Genomic DNA, 18760 nt, shown 5'->3' with positions numbered 1-18760 from the left:
AGCCAACCACATTTGTATTGTATTATATTTACCAGATAACAAAAAGAAATGTAACTGTAACACTAAGTTCTTAGTTTTCACCAGAACTATTCTGAAGGAAATTCTGTTTGAAGTTAGTAACAAAAAACATGCACACAGTGGAACAAACTTACTTGGCAATAAACTGTTTCTAAAACTGTAGTCATGCTTCCAATTAGGCAAATATTCTGCTCTGGTGGCTTTAATTGAGTCAGTTTCCCAACTCCATGTACATGCTACATGCTAAAACTACAGTGTTGTACTCTTTACAATGTACTTTGCTTTGGTAGTCTAAGTAATATCTAACTAATACCATTGTGTGCTTAATGCATGATGCAAAATGGGTGCTAACTGTCGCTCCCATTTCTGACCAAATTGTTTCTAAATTGGCGAAGAGCGTGTCTGGAAGACATAGTTTGTTTGGGATGATTTCATCGTTCCAGTTCATCTCGTTTCAGCCTGAGCTGTTGCCAGATTAGCATCTGCTCTTTTGAACTTTTGTTTTTCGATGTGTGGTCTCCTCTTTTTCTATTATGACCTGCTCTGCGGGAAAATAACGTCATCTAATTCATAATAAGTAGCTCCATTAATAGATATAAAGTATATAAATGTAAAAGATCAAATGAAAATGATTTATGACAACGTTTTACAGCCATTTCCTGCACTCTGCACAATCAAATCCACGAGCTAACCATGCAAACAGGTGTTACAAATTAATCAGTAATTAAAAAGCAATGCGGTGTTGAACGAAAACAGACACACAAAAAGGAGGAAACAAAGACTGTCTGGATACAGTTACACCACCGCTGGTTGTTTTGGACGTGGAGCCAGCAATCCTGTGTCGAGGAACTAGTTGGAAAAAGTGATGGGACGCTCACACTTTCAGAGAAGCTCTTTCCAACTGAGCATCTGGTAATCTTGAAACATCTGAACCTCTCGGCCAAGCCCGGCTGCGTGTGTGCATATGTGTGTGTGTGTTCAAAAAGTTCAAGCCCTGTATGTCTCCACTGGAAATTAATTATACAATTGTGTGACAGAAAAAAACGAGAAAAGGAAGAGAGAAGAAAACAGAAATTATTTCTTATGTTTGGGGATATTTTTCCCTCTGCACATTTCTATCCAAAAACTCCTTCTGCAAGCAGCCTCCCTCCCTCCCTCTCTCTCTCTTATTTCCTCACCCACTGCAAAATTGTTCTTTTTATGAGGCTTCAGTTTCAAACCACTCCTCCTCTCACCACAAGTATCTCTGGTCTGTTTTTGCTCTTTCTTTCTTTCTTTCTTTCTTTCTTTCTTTCTCTGCCCTTTCCTCCCCCCTCCAACTCCTTTTTCCTCGAGCTCTCTGTTTTAACACTTCACACTGTCAGTGTAGCGGTAAACAACAGTGTCAAAAAAAGAAGAGTCACTGAAAATCTGGTTGTTATGCAATTACGGTTGAGTCTCTCAAAAACCTTATTTTCATGTAAATAAGATTTTCCAGAACACATGACCGTTGCACCTTTCCCACTTTTAACTGTTTCCAGTTTTCAAAGCGCTCGGTCGTGACATAAAAAGTGTGTTATGGTTACAGATGTAATCTTGTTTTTGATCAGGTGTTACCAGTGCAGGTTGAAGTGCCCTTGAGCAAGCGTTCAACAGTGATGTCACAGTGCACTGACACACCCTGAAGTGCATTTCTAAATCACTGCATAAGGGAGAGAAGTTACACTAATGGAGGGCAGCTAAAAACAAGATGTTCAGCTGGTTCAAATGTGATCTTTAATGCGATAAAGAAGATTTTTTAACTGGAGTAGATGTGATCTTTCTATCTCCATAAACATCACAGAAGAAATAATAGATTACCTCATACAGATTCCATAATTAGCTTGATTGGTTAAACTGACTTTAACTATCCCTCTACGTCACTTACTGAGGCATATTGTTGCACCAAGTGCAACTTTTGGGGACTAATGTACACAAACCTTTTTTTTTTCTTTTTTTTACTCACATCTGTTCATCCACTTGCCAAACTCTCTCTCCCCCTCTCTCTCTCACCCAGTGTTTCCATTTGTCTCAGTGGATCTCGCTCATGCACAAGAACTGTTTTGGGGAATCCATCTTTCGATAGAAACTTCCACCGCTCCACCGGATCACTGATGGATGCATAGATGCTGCTGAAATACATTAGAATAGCATAAAGATTTACCAAAGTATGACTTAACCATTAACACAATAATTAGTAAGAATTTTGAAGACTGAATCCGAATCAGTTTCAGAGCTGCGTCTGAGTAGCTGACCCTGACCTCTGACCTTTGCATATTTCCTAACAATTGTATAGGAATTTTCCAGTAAATAACGGTTCTGAGGACGTTACTTGAATTATTGTCAGTGCAAGATTTTTCAGAGGAATTACCCAAAGATCCTGAATTAATTTCATAATATAACTTTGCTTTGTTTGTTGCTGCTGCTGCACACTGGCTAAAATAATTTTATTTTGTGACGCCTTTGTGAAGCGTATACTTTGTGAACAAGTTGAATAAAAAGTAAAAGGTGGGTAATTGTGTTATAGGCCTGAAGACAAAAAGGTGACATCAACCAGTAATTTACAGTCAAAATAAATAAAGATTCAGCTTTTTTTATCCTGTTAATTGATTTATTGGATGATCCTTCGGTAGAGTCGCAACGCCCAGACGGAGAACTAATGCTTTAGGCTTTCGGATTAATTAATTGGCTGTGTCTCGTCTCCATGTTTCCTATAATTAAAACTGAATTACGTTGTGTAAATCGTTCCAGAAACCTTCCAATGATTTAGTGTATTTCTTGAAAATCATAAGGAAACTATGTAAAGTATATTATTGCCAGAAACTCTTTATTTGCCCCATAGCCCTGATAAAGATTGTATACTTTTAAATGGAAGTGATGCCATCTCTGTAGGCGGAGCAGTCGGACAAGAGATGTTGATCAAACACACATTTTTCACTGGATTTTGTCTGTTTGGAGATGTGACCTCGTTCTTCTGCCAAACATCTGCTCTCCGTCTTGTATATCACAGACATGGAAGCAGATGAGATTTTTGGCAGCCATGTTGGCTTCTATTCCTCTCTTTCTCCCATTTCTCCCTTTCTCCCCTCTCTCTCTCTCTCTGGGTCAGCCATTTTACTGTTGAACTCGTACAGCCTGGCTGGGCGGTTCAGGAACAACCATCCAGCTCAGCACTTCTTCTCCATGCCAGGCAGGAAGTGGCCAGGACAGCTGCTTGCAATTCAACCTGAGACTTTGTTTGGGTGACCTACATTATGCCACCTTTTACTTTCTACTGTACCTTTTTCTAGTTTTGCCTGAAGTGCTGGAATGTACATGTACTCGAGTACTCTGAGGTTCCTGAAAGTATTTCCATGTTATGCTACTTCCCATTTCTACTTCACTACATTTCAGTGGCAAATGATGCCCCTCTAACTGCCTACTTTCAAATTAATTTAACATTCTAAACATATATGCTGATACAAATAGATACAACAAAAATTGGTCTAGGTGGATGAATTATTCCCCCGCTACACTCCTCAGATGTTTTTTCCAAAATAACTGTTTGAGGGCCAAATTATTTAATATTTCACAAAAAAGAGGAAAGATTAAAGTCCAGAATATGAATAAAAATGTGTGAAGCAGAGTTTCTTCGATCTTCCTGCCTAACCCATTAATCACGACCCCTCAGATTCATCTTGTGATACTTTGGAGGGGCCCGACCATCAGGTTGGGAAACACTGTACTAAACTACTAACTGCAGATCTCGCCTTCATCTCCCACAGAACAAACTCCCACTTGAGCAGAAGCATTTCAACAAACTGAAATGAAACAAGAGTGAAAAGAATCTGTCCTGATGCCAAAACACACTAATTCAGTCGTATAAAAAGCAAATAAATACAGAGCGTACAAAAGGAAGCCACGTGGTTAACTGTCCAACTAGCAACAAACAAAGATAATTGCAGTCTGCAGTGCCAGTTCTCATCCAGTCACGCACAGTTCAAAACATTCAGGCTGTGTAATTTGGTCCAACATGCTACCCGGGGTGCCCCGTACTCCACAGGAACACCCAGGTCAGGAAGCGGTCTCTGGGAACAGAGTTGCTGAATCAGACCCCTGACTCTGCACCGGGGTCAATGCTCATCCTCCTGCACCCCCAACCCAGTCATATCAGCCAGAAAACCCTCCCTGTTTCTGGTCTGCGGGTGAACTTACAGAGCCAGCCACATCTGCTTCACCCTTGGCCCTCCATCCGAGCAGACTGAGCTCACCTAGCGGCCCCTGAAGCACCCCACCAACCCTCCCTCCCTCCATCGCTGACTTCTGCACAATAAGCAACATCTGGTTCTCATTTCCCCAAAACCAAAACAACACGAGGAGGAGAGGAAGGGAGGAGGAAGAGAGGTTTGTTGAGGAGAAAGACATTCACAGAGAAGCAGGATGTGAAAAATGTGGTCCATCAAGAGAAAGAATGAGGAGTCACATTTCTCACTGGAGGTCTTTGATGGTGCAGGTGTGAGGATTTGCGTGCGACTGAAAAAATGTCACCACGCAAACCACTTTTTTTTTGGTCTTTAACACCCTATGCGGCCTGTTCAGTGTCTTCCTACGCAACAAACAGTCAGCTCCTTTGGTCAACTGTATGTCAAGACAAGAAGAGGACAGAGAGGGGTGGGGGGAGAAAACTCCCATCTCCACAGAAAAGAATCTGCAACTCAGCAGCTAGCAGCCCTAATTACAGTGGGGCTTTGCTGAAGTCTGCAACAAGACAAAGAGAGAGAGAGAGAGACGTAAGGAGGAAAGTGCAGAGAGCAGGAGTGAGGGCGAGGAGAGGGTTACCTCATTTAGTAAATAGTCTGTTTATAAGTCAGTCACACTAAATTAGTGCTGACTTTACAAAGGCACCGCTGCTCAGCAGCTCTGCAAAATGTCACTTTACACCTTGAATACATGCGACAAAAGGTTCGAGGTGAGTCAGTGAGGTAATGCTTTTTGTAAAAAAGAAAAAAGGACGTATATAAACAATTTTAACAACTTTAAGGACACACGAGAACTGGAATTAGGTTTAATTTCTTCGCAGCTGATTTATGTTTTCTGCTTTTAAAATTAAATGACGCAGAAGATAAGCTCTAGATAAGCTAGAAGTGAATGCAGCCTGATTAAGACTTTATCGAGCTTAAAATTTGAGCCGATACTCGAAAGAATATCACTTTCTGTGGGATGCAACTTGGCTGGAGCAAGCTAATCATCTTTCCAGACGCCAGGCTGTAGAAAAGCACATTCAAAATTCAGGATTTTCCCCTCTTTGTTGGTGTTGAAGCCCCACGAAAGAATTGCTTTAAATGAGGAACAACGCATGATATGAGCTTAAATGTAGCAGGAAACACCCCTTTTCTGTCAGGCATCAAGGGCTTTTTAATCTTGGAACAGATTTGTCTTCACTCTCGCTAATACAATTGTGCAAATTGTCAATTATTCTGGTGATGGCGTCACAAAAGACTTTATTTTTACTATCTGTCTACTTAAATTTAATGAAGCCGTGTCACCGAGGTGGTCTTGAGCCCATTAGTCATGTATTTCGAGTAATAACGTTGAGTTACAACAGCATGCCAGGGTGTGAACTCTCCCTCTCTCTTTAAACACACAGACACAGCAGATCCTGAATCCGACTTTATGTTCTCTAGCTCGCCCCTTCCCTCTGCCGACCCGACTAAACGCCTCTCTGAGCCCAACTCCAGACAAAATGGCGTGTGAGCCTTCACACGGCCTCGCCAGAGGAGCAATGCTGCATTCTAGTGGAAGCTGAGAGACATTAACTCAGAATGGCGTCTATAAAGGATCTCAGCAACAAATCCATAATCATGACAGATTGATATTTAAAGTATAAATCAGAACATTTATTGCAGAAATCCATGAAAAACAAATTGTAAAGAGGAAGAAACCCCACAAGTCCTCATAAATATATTCAATAAATCCAAATAAGGAAATGGCAACATGATTACACGTCTCCAACTTTTAGATTTTCTTCTTCATCAACAACTTCCCTTTAGGTTTGAGTAACAGAGACTTTTTGTACTCCTCCAGTCGTTTGGCTTCTTCCTGTTTTTCCCTCCACGCCTCCATTCCTCCGTCCACCTCCGAGTTCAGCATCACGATACGTCTCTGAGAGAAAGAGCGCCGAGGTTACAGAAAAAATAAATAAAAAAAAATCACGGAAGAAACAGAGAGACAAGAAGATGTAAAAAGGAAGATGCTTTCAAAAATAAATAAAGGCGTTGATACTCACAGCTAAAACTTCCCTCTCTTGCTTTCTTCTCAGCTGACCTTTCATTGGAGGTGCTGGTCTCCCATCTGTCCGGTTCCAGAAACATTAATAAGGAAATTACAAAAAGTGCTACAAGTAGAGCGCAACATGATAACCGCCTTCTCTAACTACTGCAACAGAATTTAATAAGATCTATGACACGACATGGAAATAAAGAGCTTGACTCCCTGTTGACTGCCTCCTTAAGCGAGATCTAAATTAGTCCTCTGTTACTTGAAAAACGTCTTGATCTCTGACTCCACAAAAGCCTAAAAGAGGTCCAAAAATAAACAATACCTGCAAACGACCAATCAGGCAGATCGGTCAGAGGGCCATATTCTGTGCCACTTCGGGCAAGTCCGTGTCTGCAAGCAAACACAAACGTTATTGAAGTAGAAACAGAGAATAATAATATTATTAATAATACATTCTATGTGAGATTGTTGGATTAGCATTTTGCCATCTATAACGTCGGGGGTTCCTACTGTCGATCTGTGCATAAAACATCAAAAACAGTGCAGAAGAGCTTTTCTTTTATCCCACATTCTACTTTCTTGTCAAAACCTGGCGCCTACATTTCCCACATTGCAACACACGGTTACATTCAACACAGTTTTCTATTGACAGACAGTTGACTTCAAGTTCATAGACGAAACATAATTAATTCTCCTGTTGAGTTTTGATTTTCACATGTTTGTAAAAAAGTTGACTGGGTGCTGTTGAGACACAGGAACCCAAACTACAGTTCTAATAAATTAAGATTGAACTGCAATTTAAATCCTAACTCTCCATTTACCCCATTACCAATGGCTCCTGGGTGAACATCTTGGTCAATATATGGTCACTTTTCCATTAAATTGCATGCTTAAGAACGTGAGATGGGACTCAGCAGCAGTGTGTTACCAGTCAACTTACTCTTTCCTCCATTTCTCCCCAGCTCGGACTCCACATGTTGTGCTGAACTGCCTGCTGGAGAGCCTCAACACTGGAAGACATAAACAAAAACAGCCTCTGATAAACCCTCCATGACCTTATGAGTAGATACAAAGAAAACAAAACGCTCGTGTGTGGTTGAACAACACAACAAATGCTGCTGCACGGAGGAGTTCGCGTGACATATCTGTTCGCATCCACAGGGGCCCACGTTGCATTTACGGTGTTTTTTCAAGCAGACAGCTGAATTAAAGGCAGCGACTAAGTACGAGAAGATATTCACAACGACGGAGATCAACGTGAAGGTTGATAGCGGGTCTCACACGCACCGGTTTTCGTGCATAACCTCTGTCTCACCTGAACAGCACAATGTCCTCACGGGGGCCGCCATGTTGTCTGCGCACTTCCTGCGTTGACCACCAGGTGGGGCTAAAGGAGCACTGCCTGTCATTGTTGTCATATTGTGTCACTAAAAAAGAGGGTTTTATAACTAAGAGAAAAGAAAACTGAGAGTGACAATATATGCATAGATTATTTTGTTCACATTGATTTAGCAAATTTTTTGTAGTTTTTGAAACAGTTTTTTCTCTTATTTGTTTTGTTTCTACAAGGGACAAACAACGATACACAAACAGTACAGCACTACACACAATACAGATGTTTAATCTGCACACTGTACATCATGGGAAGTTCAAGGAAAGTCTCCATACAGGGCAGCAATTAGTTTGCCCCAGGGCCTCATAACAAAACCAAACTTTCAGCCATCAGCATCATTGAATCAAACTTTTTCTCTTTGTTATTGTTGCATTTTCTTGTATTTTATCTGACACGATGCCTGCTGTTGCTGTATACATCTTTAATGTAAAGTATACAGTTAATTAAATATATAAACTGCATTGCTGTGAGCCCAGTGAAAGGAAACATGTGCTGATTGCCTGCGATCAGGCTTTAGTGGAAAGGAAATCATCACTGAGGTTCTCATTAACACATTAAAGGAGCTCTCCGCTGATTTTACATGTCAAAGTCAGGTGACTCGTCACGAGGAGGATAGTTTTCAGCCAACAGCTGAATAACGTCTCCTGAGGCTGTGGGTCGAGAATAAAGACAAAACGTTTAGTGATGTCATAGCGGTGTCATCGGGGCTATCTGTCTTTGCACAGTGTGATTGTCAGACATTTTTAGAGGTTTATAGAGGTCCAATAGGAGAAAAACTAGTCTCTATTGGTTTCTGTCTTGTTCCATCGTGATTTATCTTGTGACTTCTCAGATGGAATTTGTTTGAATGAAGGGTGCTTTTGATTCTGCTTCTTTAATTTGGACCATTATTTGTATAATTTGTCTCTAATGTTTAATAAACAAACTTCTGGTGACTAGTTTTCTACTGAAATTACTCCAAAACAAAAAGCGTCACATTTCGCCAGAAACGTTGCACAAACTGTGTTTAATGTTTTGACGTTGTGTTTGCGTGTCTTCACAAATTACACGAATACACACAAGGAGGGACAGATTGAGACAGATGGTGAGTTGACCTCGTGTTTCTGGACATATTGCAGGGCCCGAGGACAAGAGGACTGCGGCACAGAAACGCAGACAGGCGCACAGCTCTTCAAAGTATTGTTTTTGTATGAAGTGCTCCGCTACTAAGCCCAGAAGAATTTCTCTGTTAGCTTTTCAGGCAAGTTCCCACTCGCAGCCTGCGAGGTGAACGCCAGAGTCTGCAGTCTGTTTGCAGGGACTCCGGTGAACCGCAGGGGCCACGAAAAGGCTCCTACGCGGAGGGGGCTCCGGGGCACAGAGAGCCGACGGGACTGTTAAAACACGCCGGGGCCCAACTCTGTATCTTTCTAAGGGGCCTTTGTGTGTTTAGGTGTGTCCACTAACTGCCACAAAACGGCCGGAATTGGGCCTGACTAACACCGACCGGTCCTGAAATAGTAGCGGGATGTTTACTCTGTGTCTTCCTTGGAGAACTCAGACACGCCGAAAAAATTCACCCGCCGCATCACTTCCTGGTGTCCCTGCGCACATTCCACAGGCTGGTGGAACAACAAAGTAGTACCGTGGCCTAACACGACGCCGTCTTTAAATGAGTTGAGGTGTAATGGAGAGAAACACAGATTATAACATGTTTCAATGAGGAAGCATCAACATATTTACTTTAACTACAAGTATGATACTGTTCAACTACTCCATTACAAATAAAAAGCATTGCATTTTAAAGCTCAGCATATGGAAGGTTATATATTGCATACATACATCAAATTATTATCTTTTATAATTTGTTGGTGGGCAGCAATTTCTAGTTGACGTCATATAATATATTTGCTGTTTGGCGGATTCATCTTTGAGGATGAAATATTTAATAAACTGAACGTGTATTTTGTGTGGAATATTTTAATTTTCAAAACAACTGATCAATTTAAGTGTCAAGTTAATGAAATGGAGTAAAAAGTGCACAATATGTCTTTATTACTCATAGAGTAGAAGTATAAAGTACCAGAAAACTAAAATATGCATGTAAAGTAATGGCTTCACTCAATATTGTCTTCACAATACTCAAGTTACTTTCCACCGCTGGTTTAAAACATTAAAAGTTATAGCATACATTAAGAGTTATTGCACAAAACAAAATTGAACAGAACTATTGAGACAGCAGCAAGCTTGGTTTTGGTTGTGATTTGGAGGTTGCAGTTATATGAGGAAAAACAAAATAAAGGCTTTTCTGAAAATTGTTTACAGCGGTGGTTTGGCTTGGTGGTCAGTTCCAGGTTTAAGCTTAGGCCAAACCACAGCCACATGAAAACATCTGCATCCAATGCACAGACATAATAAAAATGAACCTAATAGTTAATCCTGAGGAACTAGTATTCTTTCCAGGGTCTGTACTTAAGTACAATGAGGTATGTGTACTTGAATATTTCCATTTTGTGCTACTTTATATTTCAACTATTTAGGACAACTAAGTAGGACTATTGTACTTTTTAATCCAATACCCCTACTTAGCATAGTTTAGTTATTTTGCACACAAAAAACTACCAAATAGTAATACTCCATATTGATATAAGTATACGTAGTCTGTCAAACTCCCACACATAAGATTGCGTAGGAAGTCTCCATTTAAAATGACAGAAAGTCTGTGGAAACATTTATTTTGGTTTGACAACTATTAACACAAGATCCTGTTGCTGAAAGCTTCTTCTTTTTTTTATCCCCCCAAGACTACTCGTTCCAATGCTGAAAACTAAACATTAAATATCGCAAACTCTCTTATTTAATATCGCTATTTTGCTGTAAAGAGCAGATATTTGCAGATGGTGTTCATCCTCTGAGTGAGTTTTGCCTATGAATGACGACACAATCATGGCTGGTGAAAAGGTGTTCCGGCCCTGTGGGGGAAACGAGCCGCCGCTGACTGATAAAGGAGCAGTGGCGCGTCAAGCTGAACGACCTGACGGAACACAAAGTAACGGTCGTTCAGTGATTCACCCTTCAAAATAAAAGCATCGTATACGGCGGCTTTCGAAAAGGAGGATAACCAATAACCATTTGGGCATATCTAACTACAAAACAGTGTTTTAATATTAAACATGAATATAATCTTCAACGCAAAATGAAACCAACGCTGTACTACGACTCGTATCACAAGTTGTTACATTTAAATATAACAGTTCCCAGTAATGAGTTCATTTTGAAAAGGTATAAGCGGAAGTGTGTCTCTCCGCCAATTGCTAGCTTGACAGTCTTGCCAAAAAAAAAAAAAGAGGGGGGAGGTAAGTAATTATTTAGGGGCAAGAAAGAAAGACAAAGTTGTCGACCGTGCAATGCACACGGGGAGGGATTTTATTTATCTCGAGCGACTCGTTTCGTCCAGCACCGGTCTGCCGGGACGCAACTGTACCGGCGCACTACTTTCCTTCTCCCTCCAATAACTTCTGCGCTGCTCTCTCGCCGAGTCCCGGGACCGGACTTTTTCCCTTTTGAAAAACGGGAATGATAAAAGCAGCCGAGCACAGGCGGACAGAGGGACGGGACCGAGGAGACTAGCGAGGAGAGACCTGCGTGTGTTTTATGTGATTAAACCTAATCACGCTTATTTTAGTTTATTTTTGTCCCCCCACTCCGAGCACGTTTTCGCCCCGAGATGAATGGCAGGAGTCGGGTGAGTCAACTCTCTGTGCACCAACGGATTTATCTCTCTCGTCTACACTGGACCCACATGAAGTGGTGATAACTGCTAGCCTGCACCCCGCTGCACCTCAGCCGCTTTGTGTTTTTAAAACAACAAAAAAAAGAAATTCAAACGGAGACACCCCCCCATCACCCCCCACACACCGCACTGGATCGCCAAGATAACAAACCCACTTTACTCACGCGTATTTCAGACAGTTTAACCCATAGAGAAGATGCAGATGTGGGGCCACATGAGGGTCCACAAAGGAGGCCCTCTACGACCATAGGTCACGCCGAAGTGTCCTGGATGTATGTTTCTCCTGTTTCCTGGCTGGATTGACTTGAACTCTTAGTAATTGTCCCATAATCCAATGGATTCTTCTTCCCCACAGCCTGCATGTGCCAGTGGATTGTCCACATGAAGGCAAACCAGATGACTCGTAGGGTTTAAGTCATGCAACCACCCTGAGATGTCTTAAAAGTCTTATTTATCTGTTCTGTATTTATTGAGTGTATATAAGGAACCTTTTTTTAAAAGTTTTGTGCTGGTTTCTTCATCTGACTAGATTTACTTGAACATTGTTGTTCTGCTGTGTATCTACCCACACTGTATTTGAGTACATTAATCTGTAATTTAAGGGGGGGGAGTTGTAGGACTTGACTTTGCCCAGACAGGTAAAAACACAAGAAGGCTTCGTCATGGACAGGCCGATAAGCAAGTTACTGGAGAAGTTAAAGCTAACGGACTCGAGCAGTGTGAAATTCAACAGTTCAAAGAAAAAACATGACTCCGCCAGCAACTCTAATAACAGCAACGCCAACACTGGCATCTCCGGAGGCAGCGGTGGGGGCAGCGGTCTGCCACTGGCTCCCAGCTCTGCAGCCTCACCCTCAAGACCCGGCCCGTTCTCGCTTGCCTCTGCAACCACAAGCGATGCATGTGTTCCAGCGAGAGGAGGAGGAGGAGGAGGAGGAGGAGGAGGAGGAGGAGGAGGAGGAGGAGGAGGAGGAGGAGGAGGAGGAATGGGAATGCCTCCCTCTCAGCTCCTCACCCCACCGCTGTCTTCCTCCTCGGTGGGTGCCGTACCCCAAGATGGTGAGCAACCGCTTCACCCTTCCACCTTGGCACCGCTGAGGCGTCGCTCCCCCCAGCAGCGAGCTTCCTGTTACCTCGGCGAAGGCGTGGACTCCCACCTGAGGCGCGAGTCTGGCCTGGGCCCCGAGTATGACCCTCAGGGAGCGTTGGGCTCCAAGGCGTCCCTCAATCAGCGGCGGTACTCCTTGGAGCTCCAGCAGCTGGTCAGGCGACAGCAGCTCCTATCTCAGCCGCCGCCGCTCTCTGTTCCCCCGCCGTACCCTGCCTCTTCGGGCTATGGGTCAGCTCCTAGAGGTGGCATGGCAGAGTCTGGCTACCTCTCTGAGCACGAGAGGCACAAACGCCTCTCTCTCCAGGAGGCTCTGTTCTACAAGCGCCAGAGCACGGGCAGTGAACTGTGGGAGATCACCAGGCCCGCGTCCCTCTCTCATCCACCGCAGCATCGCACGTCGGATGGGACCGGAGGAGGTGTAGGAGGCTTCTTTTATCCCCCAGGACCTACCCTGAGCCCATGCTCGTCATTCAGCCTCCAGGAGTCGGTGCTGGTCAGCCCCAGGTCCAGCTTCGCCTCCAGCACGGCCAGCGGCGGCGGCGGTGGAAGCCCCATGGGGAGCCGCTGCAGCAGCAACCGAACCAGTGGCATCAGCCTGGGCTATGACTCTCGCTACTCTGCCTCTGGAGGCCTGCCCCCACAGCAGCAGTGCCCTTCCATGCAGATGGGGGGCTCTGTGGCTGGTTATGGACCTCCAGGCAGGGCCGGGGTGACCCCTGTGGAGGCCTGGACTCAGTACTTGGACGGAGGGATGCGTCCAGGGGCACAAGATAGCCGACACTCCTACCCACCCGCTGTTGGAAGTCCGGGGGCGGCGTGCTACCAGGCTGGCCCAGAGTGGTGGTTGGAGCAGCAGGCAGGAGTGAGAGGCAAAGACGGGGTCATGATGGGAGACAGGACCAGATACTCGGATCTGCCTGGCACCCGCTACCAAGAAGAGCTCACCCGACTTCTACTGAGAGATGCTGCGCTGGCAGGTGGGGGGCTCCTGGAGGGCCTGATGCTGAAAGAGCAGTCTCTGGCCCTCACGGCTCTCTCCAAGCCGAGCACAATAACAATGGCGTCTTGCTTAGCTGGAGGGCCGGTCAAACCTCAGGAGGATCCAGGAGTCGGAGCTGGGAGGGAGGGCGTGGAGAACCGACAGGAGTTTTTTGGTGAGATCCTTTTTCTTTTTTTTTAAACAGTAGTTTTCAGGCTACACGTAGAAAGAGGAAAGTGAGGAGAGAGGTCGCCAAGATATGAGTTAAACAGAGCTGCGTTTAACCCAAATTGTAAAATCACATCCCTATTCTGAAGCAGTGCCGTCACCGTTCATGCACGGTATCCCATGCATTCATAATAGAGCGCTGGGTCACCCAGCATCCGCCCCCAATGTGTTATTATTGTCCTCCTCGCCGCCTGGTGTCAGATCACAGGTTTCTCTCCAAATGAAAGGGTAGTATGGATGGATGGTTGGACAGATTAATAGTTGAAAGAGTGTATGGATGGATGGATGGTACCTTTTGGAACCTGCAGAGACATGCAGGGTTGTAGCATGCAAAGCATAAAGGAGAAAAGAAAATACTCTGGCTGCATATATACTCATTCCCGTTCGCACCTGTAGCCTTCCGACATCGGGCGAAGTCGGCTGACATTTCCGGCGGGCCGTTGCTAATTTGCAACAGTGTGGTGCACAATGCAGCGACTCGACATGGCCGTTAAACTGCAAAATTCTGCTGTAACGCTCAAGACACAAATTACATGGTTCCCTATAAACACAGCTCCGACCGTTACTGTGAGTCACAGAAGGTGTGTGTGTGTGTGTGTGTGTGTGTGTGTGTGTGTGTGTGTGTGTGTGTGTGTGTGTGTGTGTGTGTGTGTGTGTGTGTGTGTGTGTGTGTGTGTGTGTGTGTGTGTGTGTGTGTGTGTGTGTGGTCTCTTTGTGGCAGGGTGTGTTTCCCCCTGAGTGACTTCAGGCCACAGTAACGCTGTGTGAGTCATGTGTGCAGGGGCGGTGTGCTGGAGCCTGTTTTTCTGCTCAGGTATGTGTGCCCGGAGGGGACATACAATACTGTACTCCTCAGCCATTAGGGAGAAATCACAAGCTCTGAGCCATGAAGACAGGCGCGTTGGCAGACACTCGCCAACACACCTATATTAAAGTGTAAGCTATTATTCAATTAAAAAAAGATAGTAAAAATGTTGCCCAATGAACCAAGAAACCAGATAGATTCAGAGCTAATCCATAAAAATGATGTTAATGATTTCTTCCCACGAGTTTAAAAATAATGTGTCCACACAGAACTACGACCAGTAATGTGTCTTCTTGTAATTCTCGTTTCTTTTGTGGCTTTTAGGATTTTTATTTGGTGCGTTGTTCAGTTTTTGTGCCCAACAAAGTCCGAGAATGTTTTCCTATTCACTTAAACCAATTATATCCCAACGGTTTTCAGACATCAAATTTAAAGCCTGGAGTTTGAGTCTGTTTCCCTTTTAGTTTTTTGGGCTTTGACAGAGACTTGTGCCTGTTCCTAAATATTGAAAGGACCGTCCAAGAGTGTAGGAATTTTGGATTTGTGTGGCACTCCCTCAGCCACATTAGAAAGGAAAAAAGGCAGGCAGATCTTTAAATAGATCACAGAAACGTGGTCTCTCGGACCAACACACCACTTTTCCACTTTACATTTAGTGCCCTGACGAGTGCTGAACATGTACTTAGACTAAACTGTATTCTGTTGGATTGCAAACACACTGAGAAGTTAGTTTGCTGTACACATTTTTATATTATATAGGTGTTTCTTTTTAAGGTGTGCTAATTTTGACTTTGTGCAAACTGTTAGCACTGTGGAGTTTTTTTTAATGTTTTTTTATCTGACACTTAAGCTGAAGAAAATTAGAAAAAAAAGAACTGAAGGATGTTTTGTATGATGAAAACTTGGCCATAAATAGGCAGTTAGGTTTTTATTTACTTTAAATGGAGGAAACAATTATCTTCCATTGACTAGAAATTGGGAGCAAATGTGATGATGTTGGTAATAAGCCATTTCATTTCCTGGGGTAGTTTAGGCTTAAAAAAAAAAGAAATAAAAAAAGTCACCTCATTTAGTCTCCAAATGGCTCCAATTGTGGGATTTGAAGTAAAATCTAAAAGGGAAGTTTATTTTCTGGAACAGCAAAAAAATAAAGTCTGCTCCTGTTGAGTTTCCCTTTTAATAACAGAGCTTCAACGGAGACACTTGAGTGGATGAGCAAACAGGCTGGCATGGGTAACTGGGGTTTAACTGTGTGAAAATCCCCTAGGTGGTGCGAACGAGAGGATTTACAAGTGTTGACACTTTGTGTGGAGTTGGATTTCAGACACATTCTCTTGGAATGCGTCGTAAACGAAGTGTTAAGCGCCGCCGAGCTATTACTCTCGACTAAATGCATGTTTGTGTCCGTTGTGTTTTCCCCCATTGTGCTGGCAGGAGCTTGTGTAAAGTGTGGGAAAGGCGTGTATGGGGCGGATAATGCCTGCCAGGCTCTGGATAGCCTCTATCACACACGCTGCTTTACCTGTGTGTCCTGTGGTGAGTACCCCACCTCACAGACACAACAATGATTTTAAAGAATTTAAGTGTAATGAATTTCTATCCTTTCCTGAACACCATTTTAACCATTTACTATTAAAAGTTCCTGTGTTTATGCTGCTGGCTCTAACAAGCCTCCATTCTCTGCAGGACGCACGCTGAGAAACAAGGACTTCTACAATGTCAGCGGCTCTGTGTACTGTAAAGAGGATTACATGGTGAGCGGCGAGGTCAAGGCGTGTTTTGTCATCCGTCTCACACGGTCACAGAGTCGGAGTTGCAGCATTGATTTTCGTCTAATGGTAATCTCTCTGTTGTAAATACAGTTTTCAGGATTCCAGGCTGCTGCTGAGAAGTGTAATGTGTGTGGCCACCTTATCCTTGAACAGGTGAGGTGAGGTGTGTGTGTGAAGACGTGCACAAATACCTCTTAATACTTTAGACTTAAGCTCGATTTAAGGATGATTTACTTTAACCTTAACCTGCCCTGTGAATTTTTTTAGTTGCATGCGACTGTTTCCCATAATGTCTTTCGAGAAACTCCCAGAGGATCGAGATTCAGTGACGCTTTTTTATTGGCTCCTCTTCAGGTTCCCACGGCAGATTCTCACTGGAATGTTTGCCTTTTTTTTTTTTATAAACCCCAAAAAGTCTCTGTTGTGATTAGCCTCAAACTTTTTACCATATTTGTACCACATAAGACCAATAATATAAATAGAAAGTGGGTGTGAGCTCCAGAGGCATAATTTTCCGCACGATACGAACGGCTTAAACAACGTTCAAGTTTTAGGTCCACAAAAGTTTCATGTCACATTGTCGCTGAATTGGAAACGTTGCTTCCTGAAGTAAAGTTTTCTACGGTCATCTGACATAAGAAGAAAGTATTCTCCGTCTAAAAGATCATAAGTCATCATGCAGCTGTATCATTAAACTAACAGATGAACCAATTCATATACTGCCAATCAAATTATTGCTCTCCTCACTGTATATACAAGAGAGGAGAGCGTTAAGTCTAAATGGTGGAAATTATCCAATTGGTTTAGTTGCAAATAGATTTTACAGCATGTCGAAAAAATGACCTACAAAGAAGTTTAGTCTTAAAGCCTTTATCCATAACAGCAAAATGTAAAACGCAATCTAACATAAAAATGTAGATACTGTCGGAACACAAACAAAAAGAGAATGGACTTGTAAATGAAACAAAATATGATAACATCTCAAAGCAGCAGAGCATACACAGAAACACATACATTTGCACACTTTACCAGTTCTGTGGTAAAAATACACCACTCAATAGGAAAACCAGATAAGCAATGCACTTCTAATTACTGAGATGCGTCTTGGTGTTCCATCAGATCCTGCAGGCTCTTGGGAACTCGTACCATCCCGGCTGTTTCCGCTGCGTGGTCTGCGCCAAGGCTCTGGACGGGGTGCCGTTCACCGTGGACCACCACAGCAACATCTACTGCGTGTCCGACTACAACAAGTGAGACGCTCAAACCGAGACGTGCAGGCGTCCCGGTGCTGTTGCTATTAACTTTTTTTTTTTTCATGTGTCGGAGAAGTTAAGCAAATTAGTTTTTAGAAGTGTAACGTCTGAATGTGCCGTCCTCATCCCGCTGCCTTCGTTACTCAACTGTGTGTGCTGCTTTGTTTTCACAACTAAATAAACGTTCTCCTGTCGTTCTGCAGGACTTTCGCCCCGAAGTGCGCCGCTTGTTTACAGCCCATCTTACCAACGGAGGTGAATAGTCTGAATTGTGTTTGTGTTCTCCACGCACCTGCTGGCTGGAGGTCTTTGCCCATTTATTTTGTGCAGAACCCTGAGCACCGGTGTGTGTGTAGATTGTTTCAGGTAGCTGAGACTTTTTTCTTTTGTGTCTCAGGGCAGCGAAGAGATCCTCAGGGTCGTGTCTATGAACAAGGACTATCACTTCGAGTGCTACCACTGCGAGGTGAGCAATCTTTAGCGCATTCTGTTCCTCCATTTCCTGACCTCACTTCCTGTGTGCATTCCTGTCCTTATCTGTGTCTCTTTTTCTTTCCTCAGGAGTGTGGTAAGCAGCTCTCTGATAAGACTGGCTCGCAGTGCTTCCCTCTGGACTCTCATCTCCTCTGCCACGCCTGTCACATGACCAGAGCGTGCCCCACACACAACATTCCCCCTCACAACACACACTGACGATCAGCGCCTGTGCAGCTGTAGATGTTTTTGTTTTGAAAAAGCTGGTCTTAACATGCTGTCATTCTCTAATGTGCTTTTGCTCAGTTATACGATGAAACTGCTGATATTCAGACATTTCCACTGATTAACTTCAGTCCCCCTTTGTCACATGTACTGCCTGCTGTACCATAGTTATAAGGGAACGGGAAAGGAACTACTGCTTTTTTTTTACCCCAATGTGGCTACTGTTTGCTGTAGAAGAACAAGGGATTTTGCTAAACTGTTTTGTACATATATTATCGCAAGCAAACATTTTGCACTTAATTTGACTTTACTGTAAGAGATTCGTTACGTGAATCTGTACAATTTGGGGAAAAACATTACTGTAATTTCTGTATGTTGTAATAAATATTTTCATGTGTTGAGACAAACTTGAATGTTTTGGGTGTGTAGAGAAACCTCCAAATACATTTAACGT

At 43.4% G+C, this 18760-nt stretch overlaps 2 protein-coding genes across 2 annotated transcripts; one reads left to right on the top strand and one right to left on the bottom strand.

Moving 5' to 3' along the window:
- Positions 1-5896: 5896 nt before the first annotated feature.
- Positions 5897-7652, bottom strand: mrpl52 (mitochondrial ribosomal protein L52). Its single transcript, XM_079215092.1, has 5 exons — positions 7610-7652; positions 7235-7304; positions 6617-6684; positions 6302-6366; positions 5897-6177 (listed from the first exon to the last, which is right to left on the bottom strand). The coding sequence occupies exons 1-5, from the start codon at positions 7641-7643 to the stop codon at positions 6031-6033; spliced, it is 384 nt and encodes a 127-aa protein (XP_079071218.1). The 5' UTR covers positions 7644-7652; the 3' UTR covers positions 5897-6030.
- A 4293-nt stretch (positions 7653-11945) lies between these two features.
- On the top strand, positions 11946-18700 carry ajuba (ajuba LIM protein). Its single transcript, XM_079215083.1, has 8 exons — positions 11946-13724; positions 16017-16118; positions 16269-16336; positions 16445-16507; positions 17474-17604; positions 17811-17862; positions 18005-18073; positions 18169-18700. Exons 1-8 carry the CDS (start codon positions 12122-12124, stop codon positions 18298-18300), a joined length of 2220 nt encoding a protein of 739 aa, XP_079071209.1. The 5' UTR covers positions 11946-12121; the 3' UTR covers positions 18301-18700.
- Positions 18701-18760: the final 60 nt, after the last annotated feature.

Source organism: Taurulus bubalis, assembly GCF_910589615.1.
Source record: "Taurulus bubalis genome assembly, chromosome: 3".
In the NCBI taxonomy this organism is placed as follows: Eukaryota; Metazoa; Chordata; class Actinopteri; order Perciformes; family Cottidae; genus Taurulus; species Taurulus bubalis.
Note: the sequence above shows the minus strand (reverse complement) of the source record. Positions and strands in the feature narration are given on the sequence as shown.

Bases quoted from the DNA above. Each gene is read 5' to 3' on its own strand.
- ajuba (XM_079215083.1), top strand. From the start codon at position 12,122: ATGGACAGGCCGATAAGCAAGTTACTGGAGAAGTTAAAGCTAACGGAC. The intron at 16,119-16,268 runs GTGAGTACCCCA...CATTCTCTGCAG, and splicing joins CTTTACCTGTGTGTCCTGTG to GACGCACGCTGAGAAACAAG. The intron at 16,337-16,444 runs GTGAGCGGCGAG...TTGTAAATACAG, and splicing joins ACTGTAAAGAGGATTACATG to TTTTCAGGATTCCAGGCTGC.
- mrpl52 (XM_079215092.1), bottom strand. From the start codon at position 7,643: ATGGCGGCCCCCGTGAGGACATTGTGCTGTTCAG. The intron at 7,305-7,609 runs GTGAGACAGAGG...TATGTCTTCCAG, and splicing joins GAGGACATTGTGCTGTTCAG to TGTTGAGGCTCTCCAGCAGG. The intron at 6,178-6,301 runs GTGAGTATCAAC...TCTTTCTCTCAG, and splicing joins AAGAGAGGGAAGTTTTAGCT to AGACGTATCGTGATGCTGAA.